The sequence below is a fragment of the Protomyctophum parallelum genome (assembly GCF_964188405.1).
Source record: "Protomyctophum parallelum genome assembly, chromosome: 4".
Classification (NCBI taxonomy): Eukaryota; Metazoa; Chordata; class Actinopteri; order Myctophiformes; family Myctophidae; genus Protomyctophum; species Protomyctophum parallelum.
In genome coordinates this window covers 13,713,486-13,739,540 of record NC_139700.1, presented here as the reverse complement: position 1 = coordinate 13,739,540, position 26,055 = coordinate 13,713,486, and the positions used below count along the sequence as shown (strand labels likewise).

Below are 26,055 nucleotides of genomic sequence, written 5' to 3'. Positions count from 1 at the left end.
TGGCCTATTAGTTTGCATTGCACAGTGCGCTCAGTGCGCTATTTCCGAACGTGCAAATATGCTGCCAGTGCTATTTGTCCCAAAGTTTAATACTGCAAAAAAAACCTACTTGTTTAAAACATGTGATATACATGTTTACAAAATGCTGTAGTGTACATACAAAATGCTATATTTTGACACTTGCTTTGGCAATGTGAGTGTATGTTTTCTATAAGTAACTAGTAAACTACATATATTTACCTGATATTAAGCACTTAACTAAAGTATAATTTTGAGGTACTTACACTTTACTGGAGTATTTCCAATGTTTTACTTCTACTCCACTACATATTACATAATAGAGACTAATATTGTAATTTTACTCCAGTCTCCACTCCAATTATCTGAAAACAGGCTATTTTGGCACGTTTGTGGGATTGTTTTTAATTGTTTCCCTGAAATTTGCGATATAAAATTGACTTTAAAGGGGATTCTCTGAAATGGTGTAGCCTACATCTGTATACATGACAAATTTGATGGTTAGTTTAGTTTCTTAAAATTGATTCAGATCGCCACGGCATGAGGCGAAAAAGAAACAATGCTGCCATCTTGTGGCCTTGGTTTCAACACAGTTCTGAGTGAACATTATGTGAGTTCACCTGCCAATCTGTGGAGTCAGGAAGGACACTGTCCGCTTTTTACCTCCCTTCTGATGATGATTTCCTGTTTTGGCTATATAGAAGTGTATATTTGTATGTCTCTAAATGTTATGATGAATTGAACATGGTGGACCCTCTTGTAAACAAGCATAGTGCTTTATTGGTCATGCAATCACAGTTGAAAGTTTTTGTATTGAGTTGTGCTTGAAATGTACTGTAATTCTGCAAACTGTTAATAAATAATAATGTTTTCTTTGAAGATGCCATGGGCTTGAGTGAGATGGTCCACTGGCAGTTACAGCTGGCCTCAGCCTAGGCCATATGTTGCTCGCACTAGAGAAAAGGCCTAGGGATAACCAAAAGATCAATGTTTGAAGTGGTGTACGGACCATAGACTGTAAGGTGCGGAATGATCAATGCAATGGCCAACCGGCCAGCCAACATAGCCACGTTTGGAGCCCTGCTGTTTGGACATGGCAAAAAAATCTTTGAATGACACTTCAACCGAAGGTTTAATCTAGTTACCATCAAAGAACAGGTACAAAGTTACCGCCATCAAAGAGCAGGTACAAAGCAATACAAAACAATGAATGGAACATCAAATGCAAAACAACTGAAATAAATTGTTATCATGAAAAAGAAATTACAAAAAGTATTTGTTCCAAATGTTATTTTTCCACACAATTATTTTTCACCCAGCAACATTTTTTTATTTCTGCTACCTAAAAAAATCTTTAAAATCCTTCTAGGGCCCTACATTTTCTTTTAACAAACACATGTCCCTTTCTATCAAGTTGGTGTTTGTACTAAACAAAAACAATTAAAGAACCATTAGGAAGGTATTAAGTATTAAATACAACAGTGTATTAAACATTTAGCACTTGTGAACTTTGGCTCAGATCAGCAAAACGAACCATTAAACAATTACTTTTGTAGTATATTGAAGATATGAAAAAAAGGATGGCGGACAATTCCGGGCCAGATCAATGCCTGCAATGTGACATGTCATGTCATTAACAATCAAGTTGGGGTGATGTCGGAACTTGGGGTGATGTCGGCCTCGGATGGAAAGGAGACGTTTTCTTTCTCTCTCCCGTTGTCATCATCCTCCATAGGATACGGCGTCAGGTCCACGGACAGCATACGGCTCATAACGCAGTCACCGGTCTAGAAACAAGGGATTAGATTAGTTTGCATTAAATAGCATTTTTTCCTCAGACTCCCAGCAGGGCATCAGATCTATGGTAGAACAGTTATACTTACATCTGAGCAGACTCCCAGCAGGGCATCAGATCTACTGTAGAACTCCTCTTTGAGAGAGATGACGATGATTTGCATGTTGTTCTTGGACTCCTCCCTGATGAAATCTGTCACCTGGACGCACGCACACGCACACACACAGGTTCATGTGTACAGAGATGATGATGATTTGCATGTTCTGTATAGAATCCTCGCTGAAATCTGTCACATGTGTGTGTATGTGTGCGACACTGCTTGCGCACGCACACACGCGTGATCGCGCGCACGCACAGACAGACAGACAGACAGACAGCACTGCATGCCATTGTAAAAATGTCCTTAGATAAACAGAAAGCTCAGTAACCACATGTTAAACTTGCCTTGCGGATATTATTGTTGTCCAGTGCTGCATCAACCTCATCCAGCACCAGGAATGGAGCAGGACGAAAGCTGAAAGAAATCATTGATGTCAGTGACAGTGTTGTACCAAAGAGCAGAATCATTGATGTCAGTGAGTGTTGTACCAAAGAGCAATGAAGGAAGGTGACAGGTCTATGGTGTAACAACAGACATGTCTGTGTATGGTACATATACAACCATTTAGTCAGAGGCCATGTCAAATTAAAGGACTGCAGTTTTTAAATAACATTGCTCATTCTTTCTGTCCTAAAGAGCTTCTAACTAAACATCTAGAAAAAGCTGGTGACTCATTTCAGGATTCCACACATGATTTGCCACAAGGTCCCACATTTTGGGACACTGTGAAAGAAAAACAAAGTAAATAAGCAACTATTTGACTTGTGAATTCTCGCTGTTGCTGTTGTGCACATGAGTCTACTGCCCCTATCTATGATTGATGAGAAATTGATATGATTAGTCTCAACAGTTTTAGCAAGTTACTAAAATCAGCTTGAGTCAATGGCGAACGTTCACACACATAATAACCAATAATTCTCCAGCACTTGCTCCATGTGCACCTGCCCCTCTAGACCAGAAAGCATGCTGGCCGGGCCAGGCTAAACCACATTTAACCCTATACATATACCACCTATTTGAAAATAACACAACAGGTCACGATACGACCTTATAGATCTATTTAAAAAAACATAATTTATTTTATTTTGTATTTGGAAATATTTACAGTACACAAATCTTGTATCGGGTCCCCTGGCACAAATCATTTTCAGATGGGCGGCGGGGGGGTGGTCTACAGCAGATTAATTCATGACATGAAGAAAAAAATAAAAGTGCTGGTATAGTACTAACTGGTTTAAGGCGAAGAGCAGAGCCAGCGAAGCGATGGTCTTCTCTCCTCCAGACAGGTTCTCCATATCCATGGAGCGCTTCCCCGGGGCCACACAGATGTAGTTGATTCCCTCTAAATAGGGTTCGTCCTCGTTGTCGGCACTCAGGAAGGCCTAGATGTGAGAAACCGTGTTGATTTCGTCAACTAAAACTACAGTATGACAAAAAAGGTGACTAAAAATGTGACTAAAACTAAATTATTTACTATTCAAGAGACTATGACTCAAACTAAAATCAAAATTTGCTGTTTGTGTGTGTATTATGTGGTTTACTGTACCATGCTGCAGTCATGTGTTTACCTGTGCACTGTTGTTCTTGCAGAGTCTTTTGTATATGGGGTCGATGACGTTCTGTACGTGTTCAAAACACTTGTTAAACAGCTCACAACGCTGTGTCTTGACACGATTAAACTCCGTGGTGGCTGTCCTGGCTTCCTCTGTGCTTTCAGCTAATGCTATATAAGAAGAAACACACAGTTTTACTAAGCCATTTGCCACAGATGTAGTTTAATTTCATTCATAGTAAGACATGTGTGACTGAATGCTGTCTAACTATAAATATTAAAAAATAATAATAATAATAATAATACATAAATAAATTGAAAACATCAGTGTAAAAAAAGGCGAATGGCTCGGAACTGTCACAGGTCCACTCGGGCTCGGTGCCGTCATTTGAAAGAAATCTCAGAACGGGTCGGAATCTGATCAAATTTCACAGATCCATTCAGGGCTCGGGCAAATCAAGGACATAAGATAAGATTAAAGAATGAATCAGACTCAATAATCAAACCGTCAGAGAGACAGACTGAAGGAATGAATATATATTATATATAAAACCAACATACCATCCCGTGCCTCTCTGAACCTGGTTTTGACGTCTCCCAGCTTGCTTATTGCTTTGAGATCTGGGGGATTGGTTTTCTGGAGAGCCGACTGCTTGGAGGATTTTGCATCTCTCAACTTCTCCAACTCAACGTCCATCTCCTTTTCTTGCTCAATTATCTACAGTACACACACACACACACACACACACACACACACACACACACACACACAGGTGGTCCCCCGCTAAATTATGGAGAGTTGCTAACCAAATGGACCCTTATTAGAGAGCATAATGGACCACTACGGGTCCATTTGGTTTAATTTTACGCTCTCAAGAGTTAAATTATTGTTAAACATTAAGTACCCTTGTACTTAATGTACAAGGGTACTACACAATGTAGAATAATTGTTATTTTGATCAACGTTTGCCTGTAGAGCTTTCCAGAAGATTGAGAACAGTAAAAATCACCGAAATACTTACTTGCAGCTTGGCTGGCAGGACAGAGAAGTCGATGTCGAGTTGTTCCTCACGTAGATAGATCTCTGCGCTGCCTAGAGCATTCCCCGATTCCTCATCCATCTGGTCAGAACAAAAAAAAAACGAATTTGCCATTTTTTACTATTTTGAAAAACATTTTAAAATAGTTCAACTAGCCGATCTACATCGACACGTGAGCTTGTAGATTTGGCTAATTGAACTATTTTAAGGCAGTTGGGGGGAATAGGAGTGGGGGTTATGGAGGCATGCAGGGGAGTTGTAGGAGTGGAGGTGGGTATGCAGGTGTAGCCTTGCATAGCAATACTAATATCACTGCATGGATATTAGTCTCGTCCCTCTCATATTTGAATACTGGGCCCTGATTGTTAATAGCCTGGTTCCAGACGAATCTGGTTGGCTCGTCACCACTTTGGCCATGGCAAAGGCAAATGAAGGCTGGCTTTGCGAGGCTAATGCAGGTGTGGGAGTTGGGGGGTACAGGGTATGGGGGCCAGTGAGGAGGGGGCCTTCACGTATACCCTGCTTATTTTTTTCTAGTATTGAATAATGATACAGTGTCTACTGTGTACCTGTACATCGGCGATGTCATCAAAGCTCCCAGATCTCAGAGTGATGTCCACGCCCTGGATTTTACAGTCCAGCAACAGATTATGTCTGGCCAGGTACTTCTGTTCGCGAGACGCCTCTGTGGCGAGCTGCAACTTCTGTAGCTTGACCAGCTCCCTGACGGACGCACATTAGAGACCCATTAAAGACCTGACGGACAAATCTGTGTCGCCTCATAGCTTTGAATCACTTTAACCGTTATTTGAAACTTCAGTTGTTGAAAAATAGCAGATCTACAAGCTCGGTGCTGCGCTATGAGCTTGTAGATCTGCTATTTTAGAAAACTCAAATGTGGCACAAATCCTTGAATATATATTCTTTCACAGTGAACGTTTTTAACTCAAATCTTTGCTTCTGGGGGGTCCCTGGAAGAACATATTTTCAGATGGGGGGCGGCGGCCAATTACATATAATTTTGGGGGGTCCTTCACATGAAAAGGTTTGAGCACCACTGATATAGAAACATACTGTAGGTTTTTCAGGAAACTGTCAGGATTTAGATGACATTTGTAGAATCTGTTCTCAGGTCTAAATGGGTTAGGCAAGACTCTGAACCCCTAATTGCTCCCGATATGCAGGTTGGTGCCTTGCATGGTTTCCTCTGCCATCGGTGTATGAATGAGTGTGTGAATGGGTGAATGTAATGCACACTCTATGTAAAGCGCCTTGGATAAAGGCGTTATATAAATGCACCATTTAGAACCAGAAGTAGCAGTCATACCTGTAGCAAACATGCAGCGGAAAAATAAGTGGAATGTGGTGGTGTTTATAGTAATAGCACCTATAACAGAAGTAGTAGTGGTGTGATATTATCACCTGCTAAGTCCTCTGAGGTTCTTGGTGTTTTCGTCTAGCCGATACTTGGCATCAGACACCTCTTTTGTCTTGACCTGCATGCTGTTCTGGAGCTCCTGCAGGCTGTTCTGATTTTCCTCAACTGCCTTCAACAGCTTCGTCTCCTCCTGGAAGTTAAATATAAAACCAATGTTAAACACAAAAGTTAATCATCCATTAATTGTTGTCTTTCAGCACAACACAAATTATCAAATTGGTCTTTTTTGTGAAATATTTAAAGGGCCTACTAGAAGTAGCCACTAGAGACTGTGGCCAAAGTGGTTTGAACGGACCCACCAACCAAGATTTAAATTAAATGCTAAATGTTGCATTTAGGAGGCAACTTTCGGGATGAGCTTGTACATTGAAGGATTGATAAAAAACAATAAACTATTTATCTTTCTAAAAATCACTCCCAGGTGAAGTGAGGGGCGCTCTTATCATCGTACATCATTCATTCATTGTCAATGGGAATTTAATACTTTACTTTACTTTGTGTAGGACAAAAATAGCCGATTTGCTCGTCTACATATGACGTAAATTCTCCATTCATTGTCAATGGGAATTAATTTGTGTAACACAAAAATCTACACTAATAGCTGAATATAGGAGGTGGAGAAGGTGGGGGACCATGTATTTGATGTTAAATAATGTGTTTTGCCTCCTTCTGCTGGTCCATTGCTCGGCCCTCTTTGGCAATTGTCTTCTCAAGGGTCTTTTGTCTCATCTCGTGTCGCTGCACCTGCTGGTGATTGTACTCCAACTGGGTGTTCAGAAGTGAAATCTGGCCATCAAAGTCCAAGCTAGAGGACAAATACGACAAAACAAGACAAGACAAGATAAAAACTTTGACTAGTTTGACAAATTAAAATACTCTTTAATCTAAAAACAAGTTAATATATATTATTACTGTAGGGGTTACTATGCCAGATTTATACTTGATTTATAGCAGATCTAAATTTGAAGAAATTCCCTCAAGGCATTGTGAGACACAAAAAACCCAAAACATACAGTAATTAAATCCATTCCAAGCATTAGTTTTGCAAAAAAAACACTCATTGGGCTTAGAACGGCCATGCCCACTTGCCCAAATGTGCTGACAGCATCAATCTGTGATGACGGCATTGGCCGTTTTTAGCCTCATGAAAACGCCCTAGTTTGACATGTCACATGCTACATAAAGCATGATGAAAATTTAAAAATGTTGCCTTCTATAGGTTGTAATTGGTATGGTCACATATTATGCCAATTATGAAAATTGCTCAACATAATGCAAGTTAGCATCCGGCAGTTTCTACATGCTCCATACTAAACATTTCTAACATAAAACCTTGGTGTACTCAACATGTCCAGGTTCACAATGGGGCTCTATGGGCTGGCTACTAGACTAAATGTGAAATGGCACACTGTGTTCATTTGAGGCATTTTTGAAGCATCTTTTTATGGCTTTCGACTTTATTTTTTATGGAGGGACAGACAGTAGGCTGACAGGAAATGGGGAGAGAGATGGGGGGATGACATGCAGTAAAGGCCGTCGGGAGCAAGAGTCCAACCCGCGGCACACTGCCAGACTGGATTACCAGCCAAGGTGCCTGGACCACTGAGCCACGGCCCAGGACTGGAAAGCAATCTTAGCCAATCTGGATGGAATATGGTAAATCGGACAGATCTGTGTTAATCATATGACAATAGAGATAGTGTTTACCAATTTGTGTGATGTATGGATAAAATCTATAGGAGTAATATAAAAAAATAAGTGTTTTGCAAAAATCTGCCTCATGGTTTTGCTATAACAGGCTGTTCTGGAATCGACCGGCCCAACTGTGCCGGAGATTTTAGCTGTACACAGACGGACGGACACAGACAGACATACTCTCTCAGTCTCTCCCCATGCCTTCGGCCTGGTGGAGACAATAACTCTGGCCATGGCTATCACCAGTGGAAGCATAAAATTAAATAAAGAAATACCTATGTTACTGTAACTACAACAAAATAATAAATGAGAACCATGAGGTTCTTTTACTACTAATACGTTAAAATTGACGGTACCGTTTGCAGTCCAGTTCTGCTTGCTCTTTGAGGTGTTCCTGTTCATACTGCCTGATGTTTTCTATGCCAATCTCAGCACAGAAGTCAGCAAACACAGTGTCCTCCATCTGAACACACGTACAAAGACACATATTTAAAACAACCACTCACACCCATACAGTACAAATGATATATAATTTAAAATAATATATAAAAAAAATATTTATATTGGGTAGAATTAGAAGGTAATATGTTTTGTTTTAACAACTGGCTGTACTCAAAATGATATCCAGAAACACTTCATTTGTCAAGTACAATAAATGCACATCAATTTGACGTTTTTCAAAGAATAAATAGACGATAAATACACAAGGATATGTTTCGCATTATATTTATGTCAGTTTTTTCGTCATCCTCCCAGTGTGTTAAAGGGACATTTCACCTCTGCAAGAAACTGTCACTCAATGTTAATAGTATTTGTAGTAGATAACAGTAGCACAATTTGAAATTTGCACCCTAGGAAAATAATGACGTCTGTGTGTTTGACTGGATTGCTGAATTCCTACAATGCCCATAATGCTTTAGTGCACTGCCCCTCCTTGTGGAGAGGGGGGGGGGGGGATGCGTGGAGGTGTCACTTTGTAATCCAGGAAATAAGTGAGACCACATTTTCATGACAGTATTTTGGTCATGAACATGGCGTCATGACCAAAATACCAAAAAATAATATTACACACATAAAGTTTTTCTTGTGTCCTAAACATCATTCCAATAAGCTCTGGTTGGAAAAGGTGTGAAGTGGCCCTAGCCTTTAAGGTATACAATAACTGTACACACAAGGAGGAAGACAGCTGCAAGTGGGCAGAGAGCATCGAGATTCCTCAATTACCAAGACAGCACAGAAGATAATAGTCAGACCTGGTTGATTGTGTCTCTAGTGCTCTTCAGCTCAGCTTCCTTCCTCTCCACATTCTGCTGCTGCATCTGGATCTCTGCCTCCAGGTTGGCCAGCAGACTCTCCAGACGGGACCTCTCCTGCAGACAATACCATACCCAAATGAAATTATTGACTGCATGTGGTGGTTAAGACACTTTTTTGATACAGAGACAGTCATAGCGGCAAGACTAATTGTTCAGGAGAGGAGAAAAACTTTTATTTAATTTAGTTAATAGCACAGGCAGACTCTTCACATACTAGAGCATGTCTGAAATAAATGTCAGAGCTGAAATCGACATGGAAATATGAAATAAATGCTTAAACATGCAGCTAGGTGTAATATTAGAGACCACAGAAGTGAACCTTTCAAGCCTGTTTTCTCAACTCGCTGTAACACATTACTTTATAAGCCATAACTCCAAAACTGGTGGGTCAAACTGAACAAACAATATGTCAATTTGAAGCTATGATTCCCTGCTTTCATGACATGAAAGCAGGGAATCATGTGTATTATGTTGGTGCAGGTGTAACAACTGTACACATATTAAGTCAGCAAATATTGTGTATTCACTGAAACAGTACCCCCAAACACACAGACAGAGAGAGCGAGAGAGCAGAGGAACGTCCAGCGCATAATAAATCTGTGTAGCGTCATGATTGAACAACACCAGAGATAGATTGTGTATTGTACTTGGGTTGCCAAGTGGCGCGCGCACACACACACACACACACACACACACACACACACACAGTGCCACAGAACATCGTCAAATCAATCCAATCGTCCACTGTGTGCCTCACACACCAATGTGCCTGCCCCCCAAAAATAGGGCCCTATGTGTGTAGCTGTGGTTTGTACCGCTTGGCATGCTGGGATCTTGGTTTTGCGGAGTGTGTCCAGTTCAATGTTGGAGTATTTGAGTCGGGTCTCACAGCCTTGAGCCTTAACCTTGACCTGATTCAACTCAGACTCCTTCCTCCTCAGCTTCAGCAGTTCCTGTTCAATAAAAAATATCATCATGGTTTATGATTTGTAGTATTTTGTTCTGCCTCCAAGTCCAAGGTACAGTAGCTGACACACATTTGATATTGTGTGGGTCGGGATTAGTCTTCATTCAAATGAAATTAACAAGACACATTCCAAGACAAAAAATGCTTCTAATTTGTCTAGAGCCCGAATGATTTATCAATGTGACCACCATCTTTTTAAGAACATCAGTATAACAATTATGTTTTTTCAAATTGATTTGACATGACTTTCAGTCAGATTCGTGAGCGAGCACCTAATGATTTTTAAATTACGGTATTAAACAGGCACATTAGAAAAACAATAAAATTACACTATTTTGCTATTACTCACTTAAATTTGAGCCTTGGCTGGTATTAAGTCACTGAGCACTACAGTATTTTCTTCATTTTCTTGTTACGGTTTCTTGTCATTTCTATTGTATCAAAGGTACATTTCAACATGAGCAATTAAGTTTGTATTCTATTTTGAGCATTTATCCAAATAATCAGAATGGTCCTGGAATAAATACAGTGGTGTATGGAGTTGGTAATTAAACATAGTTTGCTGTGCTACTGGGCCCAACGGATTTGTTTAAATCCCTTGACTCACGCGTAGCTCTGCTGTCAGTTGGTCCTTGCGTTCCTTCAGTTCTTTCATGTCCTTCTCATCCCATCGCTTGGCTTTGCTTCGCAGGTGACTGGAGCCTCCAGAGATCACCCCCGACTTGTAGAACATGGTGCCATCCAGAGCTACCGTCTACAGGTAAAAGCAGAGTGACCGTGGTCAGATATACTGTATTTAACCCAAAAAATTGCATATCTACAAGCTCATAGCGCGGCACCGAGTGCAGCGCTACGAGCTTGTAGATATGCTATTCTTTTTTATCGTGAACATGTGGCGCAAAACATTGAATATATATTCTTTCAGACTAGCGAACGTTTTTAACTCCAAGGTCCCTGGAACAACATATTTTCAGATGACGGTCCGTGGCCAAATACAGATAATTCTGGGGGTCCTTGACATGAAAAAGGTTGATCACCACTGACATAGAAACATAGGTTTTTCAGAAAACTGTTTGTAACATGAGCAAAGAGCGGCTCTTGTTGCTGTTATGATATGATCTGAGTGCCTATGCTGTGTACTTGTACGTGAGAGCACAATGTATAATGTATTGTGTACTGAATGAACTGTAGCATACTAGCTACTGACACCATCTCATCTCAGACAGCAAGGTCAGCTTGCTGCAGTAAGTTTGTTATGTCTCAACTCTCAAGTGTTGTGAGGTACGTCATTAGGATCCAGCTATATATGTCCTGTGTGTCTAATAAAAATTTGTGAACGTCTTAGCGTGATACTGTCTCGTGTCATGTTATTGTTCTCCCGGGCCCGTCCGTCTGTCCGCCGCCGGACCAAGGAATAATTCAACCGGGTTGTCACACACCACCCAGCCTACACACACACTACCGGTCTGTCAGAACCAGACGAGGGTCCAGTACTTAGAAGATTACAACAGTTGCTGTGCCTGAAACTGAAAGTACTCATACCCCCTGGTCTACTGAGGCTCCCAGAGGACTACTAGGTAAAGTACTCATACCCCCTGGTCTACTGAGGCTCCCAGAGGCCTACCAGGTAAAGTACTCATACCCCCTGGTCTACTGAGGCTCACAGAGGACTACTAGGTAAAGTACTCATACCCCCTGGTCTACTGAGGCTCCCAGAGGCCTACTAGGTAAAGTACTCATACCCCCTGGTCTACTGAGGCTCCCAGAGGCCTACTAGGTAAAGTACTCATACCCCCTGGTCTACTGAGGCTCACAGAGGACTACTAGGTAAAGTACTCATACCCCCTGGTCTACTGAGGCTCCCAGAGGCCTACTAGGTAAAGTACTCATACCCCCTGGTCTACTGAGGCTCCCAGAGGCCTACTAGGTAAAGTACTCATACCCCCTGGTCTACTGAGGCTCCCAGAGGCCTACTAGGTAAAGTACTCATACCCCCTGGTCTACTGAGGCTCCCAGAGGACTACTAGGTAAAGTACTCATACCCCCTGGTCTACTGAGGCTCCCAGAGGCCTACTAGGTAAAGTACTCATACCCCCTGGTCTACTGAGGCTCCCAGAGGCCTACTAGGTAAAGTACTCATACCCCCTGGTCTACTGAGGCTCACAGAGGCCTACTAGGTAAAGTACTCATACCCCCTGGTCTACTGAGGCTCACAGAGGCCTACTAGGTAAAGTACTCATACCCCCTGGTCTACTGAGGCTCCCAGAGGCCTACTAGGTAAAGTACTCATACCCCCTGGTCTACTGAGGCTCACAGAGGCCTACTAGGTAAAGTACTCATACCCCCTGGTCTACTGAGGCTCCCAGAGGCCTACTAGGTAAAGTACTCATACCCCCTGGTCTACTGAGGCTCACAGAGGCCTACTAGGTAAAGTACTCATACCCCCTGGTCTACTGAGGCTCCCAGAGGCCTACTAGGTAAAGTACTCATACCCCCTGGTCTACTGAGGCTCACAGAGGCCTACCAGGTAAAGTACTCATACCCCCTGGTCTACTGAGGCTCACAGAGGCCTACCAGCGAGCCGATCATTGTTTTGTTTAGCGGGAGCTCGTTTACATGTCGGGAGCGATGCGAGACAAAATCACAAATGACATCCAAACCTTGGATGAATCAGGATTACCATGGACAGCGAACGTAGATGCAGAGTTATGAGGCTTTGAAAATCCTCCTTTGACTTGTGGTAAATGGGGGGCCGTGTAGATAAGTCCTGGTCGCTGGGGAGACGAGGGCGTTGCCTAGCAACCGGACCAATGTTAAAAGCTAATTCTCAGCTCAACCGCTTCATATATGGTGTAAGGGGGCGTACTTAGCAGATAATGTCCCATAGCTGGGGGGTACGTATATATATAATATATTCGTACTTAGCAGAGAAATAATTAACATCACTAATAGGATCACTTGACAAATGGCACGTTGACGACTGACATGGACATACAGCAAAACGCAAGATGGAAATGAAGACAGTATAATATACACTCCACTGATGAATGAGGCAGTGTGCAGGGCTCGACAGTGCGACTAGATACTCGCATTTGCGACTAAAAATATCACTGTGCGACTTGTAAAATTAAATTTGTCGCACAGGTGCGACTACAGGATTTGACCATTCAATCGTGATAAAGACAAGTCTCTGTCTACAGCAAGTGCACATTCTATAGTCGCGGTTCTATACCTAAATTTATATTTCTGAACGGCGGTGTCGTTCGCCAAAAAGAGAAGAGCTACAAGCTAACAACGTGTCGAGGCTCAACGCGGTGTTCATTTGAAGATCTGTCCCTTTGCTCCCACCGGCCCCTCCCCTCACTGTGTTGCTGCTCCACGGAGCGGAGCACGGAGCCTCCGTGCTCTTCCCTGTCAGTGCTTGCTGACTGTCAGCAGCGGCAGTCAGAAAATAAGTCAGAGCGGGATAGCATTAGCGTGATAGCACAGAGTCAGAAGGAATTGTTGGACCCCGACACGGCGACACGTTATTCGCAAAGTCTGTTTGTAATGCTCAAAGTTCAAACGTAACTTACTTTTAACCAAACGCGGGTGAAACAGCGTACAGCCGTGCACGCACGCGCTCACACACACACATGGAGTGGACGTTTATCAAAAACAACCCTTGCTTAGCGTTTGCTTACAAAAGCGTGTGCCCAGCATAAATGATAATGCGAATGACCGAACTGGCTGGATTACCGTATTAATATCAGTCAGTCAGTCAAAGCCAAGGAGAATGTTACAATACTAATTCACCATCGAGCAGCCTCTGCACTGTCTGAATGTCACACTAACATGATAGAACAGCAGGATAAAAACGGATAGCCTGTCTATCCATCAATGAGCAACATATTATCTATCTAGCTCTGGTCCATAGCTCTAATGTGTTGCACGTATTAGAGGTATGGAACAGAGCTACTATCGATCTATCTACAAAGTATTAGCATAAAACAAATTGATTATATAGATTATATGAAAACAAACATAACAATGATATCATGATGAATATCACTATTTTGTGATAATTGCTGAAAAGATAGTGATATAATATTTTGACATTATTTTCCACCCCTACCTCATATCACTTCATTAAAGAAAAATCACACCCATGTTAAGTGAGGGTCGCTCTTGTCATCATATATCATCAGATATCATCTCATACTGGCCAAAGTGGCCAATCAGAATGCCTGTTGCCTGTGATTGGTTAGCTGATTTGCTCGTTTACATATGACATACATTTTCCCTTCAATGTCAATGGCGTTTAATTTATGTCATATTTAGCAGAATTTTGACGTAATTTCTCTGTTGATTGTCAATGGCTCATTTTGAGATGTGTGGGGACAAAGGCTGTATATAGGAGGGGCTAGCGCCCCTTAAAAATACATCATTTTTCATCGTGCTCCTAAAATAATTTGTGTGCTACTAGATTTTTCAACTTAGGCGCACACGTGCTACTTGGAAAAATGCTAAGCGTCGAGCCCTGGCAGTGTGGCAGTGTTGATTTCGTCGACTAATACTATGACGAAACTATGGGTATGGGTGGAGTTTGCATGTTCTCCCCGTGTCCCCTAGGGTAGGTACCCCCTTTAGGTAATAAAGGCGAAAAAAAACACTGCACTGGCTGGTGTTACCTTAAGGCGCTCAGGGCCGCTGAACGCCACTCTCTGGGCTTCCTTGAGGCTCTCGCAGACCAACGTGTTGCCGCAGACAAACTGCACCGCCCTCTTCAGCTGGGAGGCCAGAGGACCAGAGGCACACTTCAGTACGTCAAACACCAGCTTGGTGTTTGGTGCGACCTCCCTCAGACGCTCGTTGATAGGTTTGACCTGGGCAGTCACATTCAATTTGAGACACAGGAGAGACAAGAAGGGGAAAGAAACAATGTCAGATAGTTAATGACAGTGTTGATTTTGGCAGCAAATTTTGATTTTAGTTTTAGTCTTTTGAATAAAACTTAATTTAGTTTTAGTCACATTTGAAAAGTCATCCGAAATGTGTCTAGTTTTAGTCGACTAAATATCATAAGATCTTTTTGGGGGGCACGGTGGCACAGTCGGTAGTGCTGTCGCCTCACAGCTAGAAGGTCCTGGTTTCGATTCCCGCTGGGGACACTGTGGGTGCTGGGGGCGTGATCAGTGCCCATACCCGAGACGGGGTTGGCGAAAGGGCGGATGGTATGGGTATGGGTGGAGTTTGCATGTTCTCCCCGTGTCCCCTAGGGTAGATACCCTCACAAAAACATGCAGTAATCCTTGTCTCTAAAACTACCTCCCCCTGGCCAGCCGGGGCGCCTGATGGAGGGGAAAGGAACTGGTCAGAATAACGTGTTCCTTCCACGCACTACGTCCGGCCAGGGAAATCCCCCTCTGTCAGGTGAAAAGAAGCAGCTTGGACTCCTCATGCGTAGAAGGAAGCATGAGGTCAGTCCACTGCCCCCCCCACGTTGGCAGAGGAAGTGTAGCGACCAGGATTACATTAGATAATTGACACTGGGTGAAAAAATGGGTTGCAAAATAATATATATATATAAGAAATATATCATAAGATTTGAGTCGATTACATCTACAGTTGATTTACCGGTAGTCGACTAAAATGTCCTTTGGCGGGCCTTGATGCCGTCGTAATGGCTGATTTTACACTTGCTGAAAATAGCAGATCGGCTATTTTCAGCTATTTGACTATTTGACAATCAATGTTCTTTTTCCACAAATGAGTCTTGAAAAAGTCGTCTTATATTCGGTATAGGGCCACTATAGAGTGTGTCAGGGGATGACACAAACATTTTTTTTAAAGGAATTTTACTATTTTCTATAGCAAATTTGTCAAACTATTTCTGAGCAATAAAGATCACTGTTTTGTTATAGTTTCTCTCTGTGCACATACGTCAATGTAGTCGATGGGTAGGAAGGTCTCAGCCTCGACTCTCTCCGACTTGATGAACTTGATACAGTCTCGGGCCGTTTTCTCCGTGTCTACCACGATGGCGTTCATGTAGCGACCAAACACCTTGGTGACAGCCAACTTGAACCTAGGATGGATGGGATTGCACAGCTCCACCAGCCGGCCATACTGAAAAACCATAGAGTAAGATCTCTGTCTCTCTCTGTATATACAGTATATGAAATAATGTGACAATCTGTTGGCAATGCGTTGGCAAAAATGTCTTCTAAATCGTAACGTTTTTGAAAAACGTATGTTGCTATATTAGTGGTGATCAAACAGTACTACAGTACTTTATATGTATTTAGCCACAGACAGCCATCTTATAATATTGCATGCCAGGGAGTCAGGGACCCCCAGAAGATTTGAGTTAGAAATGTTCACTTTAAAAGGAATATATTTATTCAAAGATTTGCACACATTTTCACAATCTTTGAATAGCCAAAGTTTTGGAGTTTATAAAATCTTTGTGTGAAATATCGTCTCTCACCACAGCGTCAGGATACAGCCTGAGGAGGTTCTCCAGCACCTCTTTGTGCTGCTGCTGCCGTCGGCTCTCATGGCTCTCATCACAGGCCTCCCTCAGCTTCACCAGAACCTCCCCCAGCTCCACGTTCACCTCCTCGCTCCTCTGACGGCTGCGCTGCAGCTCCTCACTTATGCTCACGTTCTGACCACAGTACTCTTCCAGAGATGCCCTGAGACACGCATGTAAAATGTGGACATGAACACACATAAGCATGAACACAATTACATGTACACACAAGCAGTAAGGTTGTACAGTTGTACAGAGATAGGCACACAATCAAAGGTAATTTGAATGTGGCAACAGTTTGCATTGTGAGCGCAATATATTGATCTCCCACTACACGTATATAATGACCAATTGATACAAATCAATATCAACATATCAAAAACATAGTCTTCGTTTCATTGTATCTCTCAACAATGTAAAGGCAGGGCTGCCATATTTCAGAAAATGTCAAGAGTGAGACTCTAGTGTCTTAAAAATGCTTTTTTTAATGTCGATTTGGCCCGTTTTAACGTTGATATTTAACCTTAACACTGATGTCTTCACCTCCATGCCAGCTGCTCTCCCTGCACTGACAGCCTCCTCATGCTTAAAGTAGAAATGAAAAATATATCTATCTATCTATGCTCCTCAGACCCAGCCAGCCAGCCAGCAAGCCACACACATAGTACTCAGACCCAGCCAGCCAGCCAGCCAGCCAGCCACACACATAGTGCTCAGACCCAGCCAGCCAGCACGCCACACACATAGTGCTCAGATCCAGCCAGCCAGCAAGCCACACACATAGTGCTCAGACCCAGCCAGCCAGCAAGCCACACACAGTGCTCAGACCCAGCCAGCCACACACATAGCTCCCTCAAAAAATCTTCAAAAAACTGAAGAGGCTACTGGAGATTGGAGAACCTGATTTGGACATGATCTGATGCAGGAGTCAGGACAATGTCACTATGACAGAAAGAGAAGATGGGTCTTGCCACATTCATTCACCCCATAATCTCAGTGGAAATTGGGGAATATATATATGAATGTGGGAAAATTCCTTATTTTTACATTTTCTTAGTTCAAACACATCTGTGGGCTCTCTCTCTCTATGAACAGAAACAAGTCGCGATGCGGCCCCTCCCCCTTCACTTCACTTCACACACACACACACACACACACACACACACACACACACACACACACACACACACACACACACACACACACACACACACACACGACTTTGTCCCTATAATGTGCATGGGCTATGGCACCGTTCCACTTCCTCATATCACGCAAGAGACGCCACACACCAGTATAGAAGAGAGATAGTCACAGGTCACTTACTCACTTGTTGTAACTTGTGGGGGCTATATTGTCTTCCATGAAAAATATTTCGAAGCGATGTTAAACTCCGCATGGCTCATTTCCATGCGTCACACAGTCAGGGACCCTGCTGACGATTTGGTCCCTCCTGCATATATCAGCGCTGCATGCAGATCGGCTATTTTACCGTTCGTGCGTTATTACGCGGCGGAGCCGCAGAGAAAATTGTTATTTATCATTATAATGCGTGTGAAATGGCATGTGTGGCGTGGTGCGTGGTAAAGGGTTAAATTGCGTGACTGTCACACTCAAAGGGTGAGACATGGCAGCTCTGGTAAAGGTAAAGTGAGGTTTACAGCTCTCTATGTTGACTGTTCTGTTGTGCATATAACTGGGCAATTAACCGAAAATAATAAACCTACATTTTTGAGCCAACAACAGACTTAATCTTGCTCATATGCAGGTTAACCCATTTTGGACTGAGTCCAATTCTAAAAATGCCTTCTAAAGTTTCCGAAAAACTTTAAATATTTATTCAACACATCACGCTGCGACGTGTTATGAGCTTGTCGGTGCGCAGCATGCTTTCACAGAAGACACGCTGCTGTTAACTTGAATTTCATTGTGCACTAGCAGTATAGTAAAAGTTAACTTGAATGTCATTGTGCACTAGCAGTATAGTAAAAGTTAACTTGAATGTCATTGTGCACTAGCAGTATAGTAAAAGTTAACTATAGGTTACGAAGATAACCCTGGTTAATTAAATAAACATGCGAGGAAGCTCGCTATGAAGATTGCGTCTCCTGACGTGATCACAGAAGCATTCAATAAACTCACAGGCAATCTATTGGCTGGGTCTGAGACTAATGTGCACCTTAACCACCCCCCCAGGCGAAGGTAATAAAAGGTGTCATCCAATCAATTTGTCTTCACTTCAACATGTGGAACCTTCTCATGAGGCATTGCCTACAAGAAGGGCGTTTTGGCGAGCTTCCTCGATTGTTTATTTAATTAACCAAGGTTACCTTCGTAACCTATAGTTAATTTAAACTAAACTGCATGAGGAAGCTCGCTATGAAGACTCGATACACTCCCTTCTTGCCACCACAAAGTCTAGACCCACGGGCCTCAACCCCTGCCTGTAGGGTGACGGAGTGAAAAAGAAGGAACCCCGGATCCAGAGCCACTTCACACAGAGGCCCGATAGATCCGAACCTTACCTTGAAGCCACGCTGAGGACAGCATGCGCCACTGGCGCAGCCATCACGTCCAATCTGTAAAAATTGGCAAACGTCGAGGAGGATGCCCAGCTCGCAGCCGTACATACCTCCTGGATAGACACCCCTCTGGACAGAGGGCCGAACAACACACTGAAATCGAGACTTTGTGCAATGCAGTGATCTTCATGAGAAGTTACACAAAAGTGAAGACTAATTGGTTGGATGACACCTTTTATTACCTTCGCCTGGGGGGGTGGTTAAGGTGCACATTAGTCTCAGACCCAGCCAATAGATTGCCTGTGAGTTTATTGAATGCTTCTGTGATCACGTCAGGAGACGCAATCTTCATAGCGAGCTTCCTCGTGCAGTTTAGTTTAAATTAACTTGAATTTCATTGTGCACTAGCAGTATAGTAAAAGTTAACTTGAATGTCATTGTGCACTAGCAGTATAGTAAAAGTTAACTTGAATGTCATTGTGCACTAGCAGTATACAGTATTAAAAGTTGGCTTGGCAAGGACAGACATACTTGCAGGTCTCTGTGTATTCCTCCAGTTTCTCTTCACGCTTGTGTAAGTCCTCCAGCTGGTCATGGCTGGCCTTGATAGTGACCTGTGTGTAAAGAAGATAAACAGTATCTAACTGTAGGGCGTGACACCAACGACGATATCACTGATTATTATCTTGATCATAGAAATGTGTCTTCTTTGCTTTTTTCTGCACTATTTTCAAATTATATTAATAATAACAATAATAAAGTAAGTAAGAACTTACTTCATAAACTACTGGTGTTTTACTTGTTCTTTATTTGTTTGTGCTTCACTGGTCGTTTTTATTGTATTGCATTAAGTTTAATTATTTATTATTTTTATATTGCGACTGAAATTGAATACCTCCAAATCCTTCTTCCTGCGCTGGTCAAAGGAGATCTTTTCTTGGTCGGACTTCAGATAAAACTGCAGCTTGTCAGCCTTCTGACTGAGCACGGCCCCCTGCCTCCTGGACATCTCCTTTAGCTGGTTGTATCGCTCCCGCTGCAGCAGAAGGACACAGGGCAGACTTATAGAACACACTTTACTGTACTTCATTCAATGACAGAGTAAGGCCACAATATAGATGGATGTCATGTTATACACGACACATCATTTAACCCATTTTGACCTGAGATCAGATTCTAAAAACGTCTTCTACTGTACATCCTGACAGTTTTCGGAAAAAGCTATGTTTCTATGTCAGTCGTTCTTCGATTTTTCAAAAATAGTAGACCTACAAGCTCGTAGCGCGGCGCGCTATGAGCTTGTAGATCTGCTATTTTTCAATAGCTAAAGCATAGCATAATGCTAACACCAAAAGGGGTTCCCGCCTAAAATGATCAGGCATAATAACTTTGAGAACTTTATATAAAATCCACGGGGCAGTGGTCTGGTCCAAAAGGCATTACTTCTGAAAGAGTCTTTAGTTTTCAGCAGGTAAAACAGAAATGTAAACTTTGCCCATATCTTAAAAGAAATACCAGTTCGGCTCACGTTTCCCCCCAGATTTCTTGTCCCGTCCCAAGATACTAAATGGATGCTGTTTTCAAAGCAATAAATACAAAAAGCTACACAGCTTGGTGGTCCCACCCCAAACATCACCTGCTCTTCCTCCAGTTCAATGTCTCTGTCCTGGGCTCTTTCTCTCTGGAACTTCTCCTCAAGGCTCTTCCGGGCCCTTTCCAACTCTGCCACCTCTCTCCTTCCTTGCTGCAGCTCCAGCTGTTTCTTGTCCCTCTGCCTGTGGGCCTCCTGCAGGGAAGAGCGCGCCTCCTCTACCTTCTTCAGGTGATGGGAGGTGTTGATCTTGGTCTTGATGTACTGTGACTGACAATCTGATAGTGTCTTCTCCGCAGAGCTAAGAAACAAAGTGATACATTTTGAGATTTTAAGACATCAACAACTCTGTACATTATCCACACATATTAACAGCTATAAAAAAGTATTGCAAGTTACACCAACTATGCTCCTCCCCCCCCACCCCCCTATGTTTATTGATTTGCATGTACAGTAGCATATTAGCAAGCACATTTGAACATAAACTTGCTTCATAGCCCTTGTTGACAGCCGGACTCAAAACTCACAATTGAATTACATAAGTGTAATGAAACCAATAGTATTTTTGTTTTGTTAAATGCAAGTCAATGTACAGTACACAAATCTAACTATTAACTATTATTTTAAAAGCAATGTGAAAGTTTGAAAAAGCATTTTAAAATGTTCAATTTATTCTGAGATTGCAAATCTCTTTACGCTTTCACAAATCAATGTGCACGTCGTTTGCTAATCTTGTTTACACATTTGCAAATCAAATAATAATCTCCCACCTCAAATCTAATCTCCAATGCGCTCACCGTATGTTCTTGTCGATCTGCTGCAGCTCCCTGCTGCGTCGCCCATGTTCGCTCTTGATGGTCTTGACCCGCTCTTCCGCGTCATCCAGGGTGCTTTTGTTATTATTCACAACTTGCTGCCTCTCCGTCATCGTCGAGTCCAGAGCTTCAATGTGGCTCTTGTTGCACTTCAACTGGAAGAGCATGAGCAGCAGGTTGCTGTTGTTCCAATCATCCAACAGCGTTTGGTAGATCTTGGACTGGAAGTGGAAGGAAAAGAAAGCACCAGTGTTGATTTTGACAGCAATTTTTGATAGTTGACTAAAACTTAATTTAGTTAGTCACATATTTGTCACCTGAAATGTTTTAGCGTTAGTCTAGTTTTAGTTGACTAAATAGCCTAAGATTGCAGTTGACTAAATCTACAGTTATTTTCAAAGCTGAGCACCCACTGCCTTAACCAAGGGCAGTTTCCAAAGGAAGCGCACCTGCTTTTCTTTCTTTCTCTAATATCTCAGTATCTCATCTCAGTTGAATACGCTAATCTACCAGCTTTGTCACTACATCTGGCCAATAATAAAAGTATTGACAAATATTCATGTACCATTGTGATGCCCCACACATATGAATAGAATATGCCTGCCTGCCTGCCTAACTGTCATCCTGTAGGTGAGCCTGGGTAGGGCATCATTGGCCTGATGGCTGATGGGAGAGCACCTGGGCCCGGTGTCTCCCAGAGGCTATAAATGCCACACTCACCCCAGTTGAGGAGAGAGATCCAGAGGAGGCAGACCTGCTGCCTCAACTCCCTGCACTAGCCTCCATGTCGCTGTTCATTTATGTTTGATTATTCTTTCCATCCACACATGCACCACACCATGTATCACCCATCCATACACCACACCTACACCACTGATTCACTGACTCCACACCTCATACCTGTTTCTTCATTATGTTATAGTTCAGTTCATTTAAGTTATTGTCTAGCCTTTTATATATAATAAATACAGTTTATTATACTGTTGCGCTGTCTCCTGCCTCCCAATCTTTGTCATAGCCTGAGCCAGCTATGACAAATGGGGGCTCGGTCCTGAAGTGTGAGTATTAAACTTTCAAACTTTGATTTGTAGTTTGAGTTCGGTTTTGTTATCTAGTAGCGGCTACTAGAACCTAGTGGTTGTGACGCGCACCGTTTTGACAGCCGGTCGGAAGTAAATTGGGGGTATCCCCGTGACGTACGGTAGATCGGGGCCAATCAGAGCCGGAGGTTGGGAAGCCTGGCTCGGGATTCCCTTTTTGTCTTTTGTGACACGGATTTCAAATTGTTTGGGGTGCGGTCTTTCGCTTGACTTTCCGTGGCCGTTGCTATTCTTTTGTTTTCCGTTCGTTGTTTTGCGTTGAGCATGGAGTTATTTGGATAAATCATACACGTTTGGTGACACATCACGTAAGTTATAGAGAGTACTCAAACAAATATAGGAGCTAGACTGCATTGTCCCATGTGAGGCTTAGCCACGGAGGTTTTTTAACTTTCGTGGGTTTGTTATTTTTCTTATAGTGTTGGGGGAACGCAGTAGTAGCAATTGTCTCGGGAGCACAGTACGTGGCTGACGGCGCAACTATTAAATGGTTGCGTTGTCCCCATCGTATACATTAGTGCATAAGTACCCCTGCCGAACCCCATGAAGAGCTAGGGGGAGGTAGATAAGGGTTTGATAGGCAGATAGGGGACGCTCTTTTTGTTTGGGTCGCTCTGTATAAAGTTACGTCGCTGTGTTTAATATTTATTCTCGGTTTAGCTATATCCAAACGTTGTGATGGCGGAAATTGATAAATTTGTGGCGTCGCCGTCAGTGGAATTTTTAAATGACTGTACAAAGGAACAGTTGTTTGATATTGCTGACCACTACCACATCGATATTGGGGACAGGAGACGCAAAGTGGGTACACTAAGGTTGATCTTGATGGGAGACTTAGAAGAAGCAAAGGTTTTGCCATCGGAGCCTGAGGAAGGCGCGGCTGCCTTTGCGCCTATTAAAAGCTTAAAGGCAAATTCAAACTTTTCATTCGAACAGCAAAAAGAACTGATGCTTATCCAGTTGCAGATGGATAGGGCGGAGACTGAGAGAGAGAAAATGAGAACGGACTTGCAGAGGGAGAAGTTGGAGCTGGTAAAAGAGGGGATAATGGATCAGACGTGTTTGGAGAGTGGAGGGAGAGCCTCGACTGCAGTTAACAGGCAGTTTGATTTAGTTGGTAATTTAAGGTTGATGCCAAAATTTAATGAGAGGGAGCCTGAGACATTTTTTTCATTGTTTGAGAGGTTGGCGGACTCGAGAGGGTGGCCTGATGCGGATCGGACTGTGATGCTGCAGTGTGTTCTGACTGGGAGGGCACAAGAGGCTTATGCTGCGTTGTCGGTGACTGACTGTCTAAGTTATGCCACCGTTAAGACTGCTGTGCTGAAAGTATATGAGATGGTGCCTGAGAGCTACCGGCAGCGTTTTAGAAATGGTAGAAAAGACGAGAGGCAATCGTACTTAGAGTTTTCACGGCAGATGGTGCTCAACTTTAATCGGTGGCGTGTTGCTGCAGGTGGAACAACATGCGAGACAGTGTGCGAATTGGTGCTGTTAGAACAGTTTATTAGAGCAATCCCACAGCGGGTAGCAACCTTTGTAACTGAACAGCAGGTTAAAACGGTGGGAGAGGCGGCCGCTTTGGCGGATCAATATGTTTTGACGCATCGGGAATGGGTACCGCGAGGCGCGCAAAATACGCACCGGGAGAACACTGCACCCAGCCATAATAGCGCATCCAGCAATAATAACAATAGCGCACCTTCCACCAGTGGGTTTAAAGCGGAGGATGGGAAAAGTCGGGCTGCCCGTGACGGCGAAAGAACATGTCATTTCTGTGGGAAAAGAGGGCATATCAAAGCTGACTGTTATGCCTTTAAAGGAAGGAATAACACACATGTGAAATCGGCAGCGTTTGTAGCGCCTGTTGTGGCAGATGTTAGGTCGATAGGTCCTTTACATGAGAGCGAGAGTAGTCTCGGCGGTGTAGACGTGGCATATCGACCGTTCGTGGAGAGGGGCTTTGTGTCTCTTGTCGGGTCCAAAGAAAAGGTGCCCGTGAACATCTTGCGAGACACAGCAGCGCTGGGCACATACGTGCTTGAGTCTGTCCTGCCGTTTTCACCGAAGTCTGCGACCGGGGATGCCATGTTGAGCCGTGGTATGGGCATGTCCATAATCTCTTCTCCTACACACAAACTTGAGCTAGACTGTGGCCTTGTCCATGGTGAGGTGGAGGTGGCGTTGCGTAAAGCGTTTCCAATGGCTGGGGTCGATGTCCTCCTGGGAAATATGCACGCTGGGGGTCTAGTATGGGCTAATGTGCCGCCAACACCACTGGTGAGCCCAATTCCAGTCGTGGGCAGTGACCCAGATGAGTCTGAGCGGGATTTTCCGCAGGTTTTTGCGGCAGCGGCCGTGACGCGTGCCGGGGCTCGTGAAATTGAGCGTAACGAAGTTGTAAATTCTGATGCAAGTTTTTCTTTGTCTGATGTGCCTATTTCTGTGTCTCAGACAGAACTCGTTGCAGAGCAGCAGTCCGATCCGTCCATCAGCGCCTTGTTTGAGGGAGTTCTGACAGGTAGTGAAGTAAAGGATAGTGCTAATGGGTACTTTCTGGATAACGGGTTGCTCGTGAGGAAGTGGATGCCTTGTGGGGAGCTGGGGGCAGGGGAACCAGTGTTCCAGGTGGTAGTGCCAGCCAAGTACAGGGATTTGGTTTTGAAACTCTCACATGACCAGGCAGGGCATTTGGGGGTGAAGAAGACGTACTACCACATTTTGCAGTATTTTTTCTGGCCAAAATTAAGAAAGGATGTTGCTGCATATATTAAAACATGTCACACATGTCAGATGACTGGTAAGCCGAATCAAGTAATCAAACCTGCCCCATTGCACCCTATACCTGCTATAGGTCAACCATTTGAACATATCATAATTGATTGTGTTGGTCCTCTTCCCCCGTCAAGGTCTGGTGCCAAGTACCTGCTAACTGTGATGTGCCAGGCAACGAGGTATCCAGCTGCCTATCCGCTACGTTCCATAACAACTAGGGCTGTGGTGAAAGCCCTGTCACAGTTTATCTCCATCTTTGGCATTCCACGGGTTCTCCAGAGTGACCAGGGTTCGAACTTCACTTCTCACATGTTTGCCCAGGTTCTGAAACAACTCCAGGTGAAACATTCTAAATCCTCAGCGTACCATGCTCAAAGCCAGGGGGCGCTAGAGAGGTTTCACCAGACTCTGAAGTCAATGTTGCGGGCATACTGTACAGAGTTGGGCAAGGATTGGGGGGAAGGCTTGCCCTGGTTAATGCTAGCTGCTCGTGAAGTAGTGCAAGAGAGTACCGGGTTTAGTCCGAATCAGTTGGTGTTTGGCCATTTGGTCCGTGGGCCGCTTGCACTACTGCATGACAATTTCAAAGCTCCTGACCCTCCCAAAAATCTGATTGACTTTGTCAATGGGTTTAGGCAGCAATTGTATGTGGCAGGTTCAATGGCTAAAGAGAACCTGGCAAAAGCTCAAGTGAGAATGAAGCGCTCCTATGATCGGCGGGCTGAACGTCGGGAATTCAGTCCGGGTGATCAGGTGCTGGCTCTTTTGCCGATTGTGAATTCGCCGTTTCAAGCAAAGTTTACAGGTCCACACACTG

General features: G+C 43.4%; 1 protein-coding gene across 1 annotated transcript in view; it reads right to left on the bottom strand.

Moving 5' to 3' along the window:
* Positions 1-1,658: 1,658 nt before the first annotated feature.
* Positions 1,659-26,055, bottom strand: part of LOC310857070 (structural maintenance of chromosomes protein 1B-like) — a gene marked incomplete at both ends in the record, with an annotated part of 34,148 nt that continues 9,751 nt past the window's right edge. The window contains 25 exons of the mRNA XM_083762684.1: positions 1,659-1,805; positions 1,902-2,012; positions 2,258-2,327; positions 3,144-3,295; positions 3,482-3,636; positions 4,027-4,183; positions 4,488-4,586; positions 5,075-5,228; positions 5,928-6,073; positions 6,607-6,748; positions 7,995-8,101; positions 8,892-9,008; positions 9,770-9,907; positions 10,529-10,675; positions 14,592-14,786; positions 15,844-16,029; positions 16,391-16,598; positions 19,489-19,571; positions 19,853-19,993; positions 20,594-20,849; positions 21,346-21,584; positions 21,981-22,041; positions 23,235-23,492; positions 24,166-24,277; positions 24,364-24,837. Of these exons, the coding sequence (XP_083618810.1) occupies positions 1,659-1,805; positions 1,902-2,012; positions 2,258-2,327; positions 3,144-3,295; positions 3,482-3,636; positions 4,027-4,183; positions 4,488-4,586; positions 5,075-5,228; positions 5,928-6,073; positions 6,607-6,748; positions 7,995-8,101; positions 8,892-9,008; positions 9,770-9,907; positions 10,529-10,675; positions 14,592-14,786; positions 15,844-16,029; positions 16,391-16,598; positions 19,489-19,571; positions 19,853-19,993; positions 20,594-20,849; positions 21,346-21,584; positions 21,981-22,041; positions 23,235-23,492; positions 24,166-24,277; positions 24,364-24,837 (4,055 nt within the window). The remainder of the gene's footprint in view (positions 1,806-1,901; positions 2,013-2,257; positions 2,328-3,143; positions 3,296-3,481; positions 3,637-4,026; positions 4,184-4,487; positions 4,587-5,074; positions 5,229-5,927; positions 6,074-6,606; positions 6,749-7,994; positions 8,102-8,891; positions 9,009-9,769; positions 9,908-10,528; positions 10,676-14,591; positions 14,787-15,843; positions 16,030-16,390; positions 16,599-19,488; positions 19,572-19,852; positions 19,994-20,593; positions 20,850-21,345; positions 21,585-21,980; positions 22,042-23,234; positions 23,493-24,165; positions 24,278-24,363; positions 24,838-26,055) is intronic.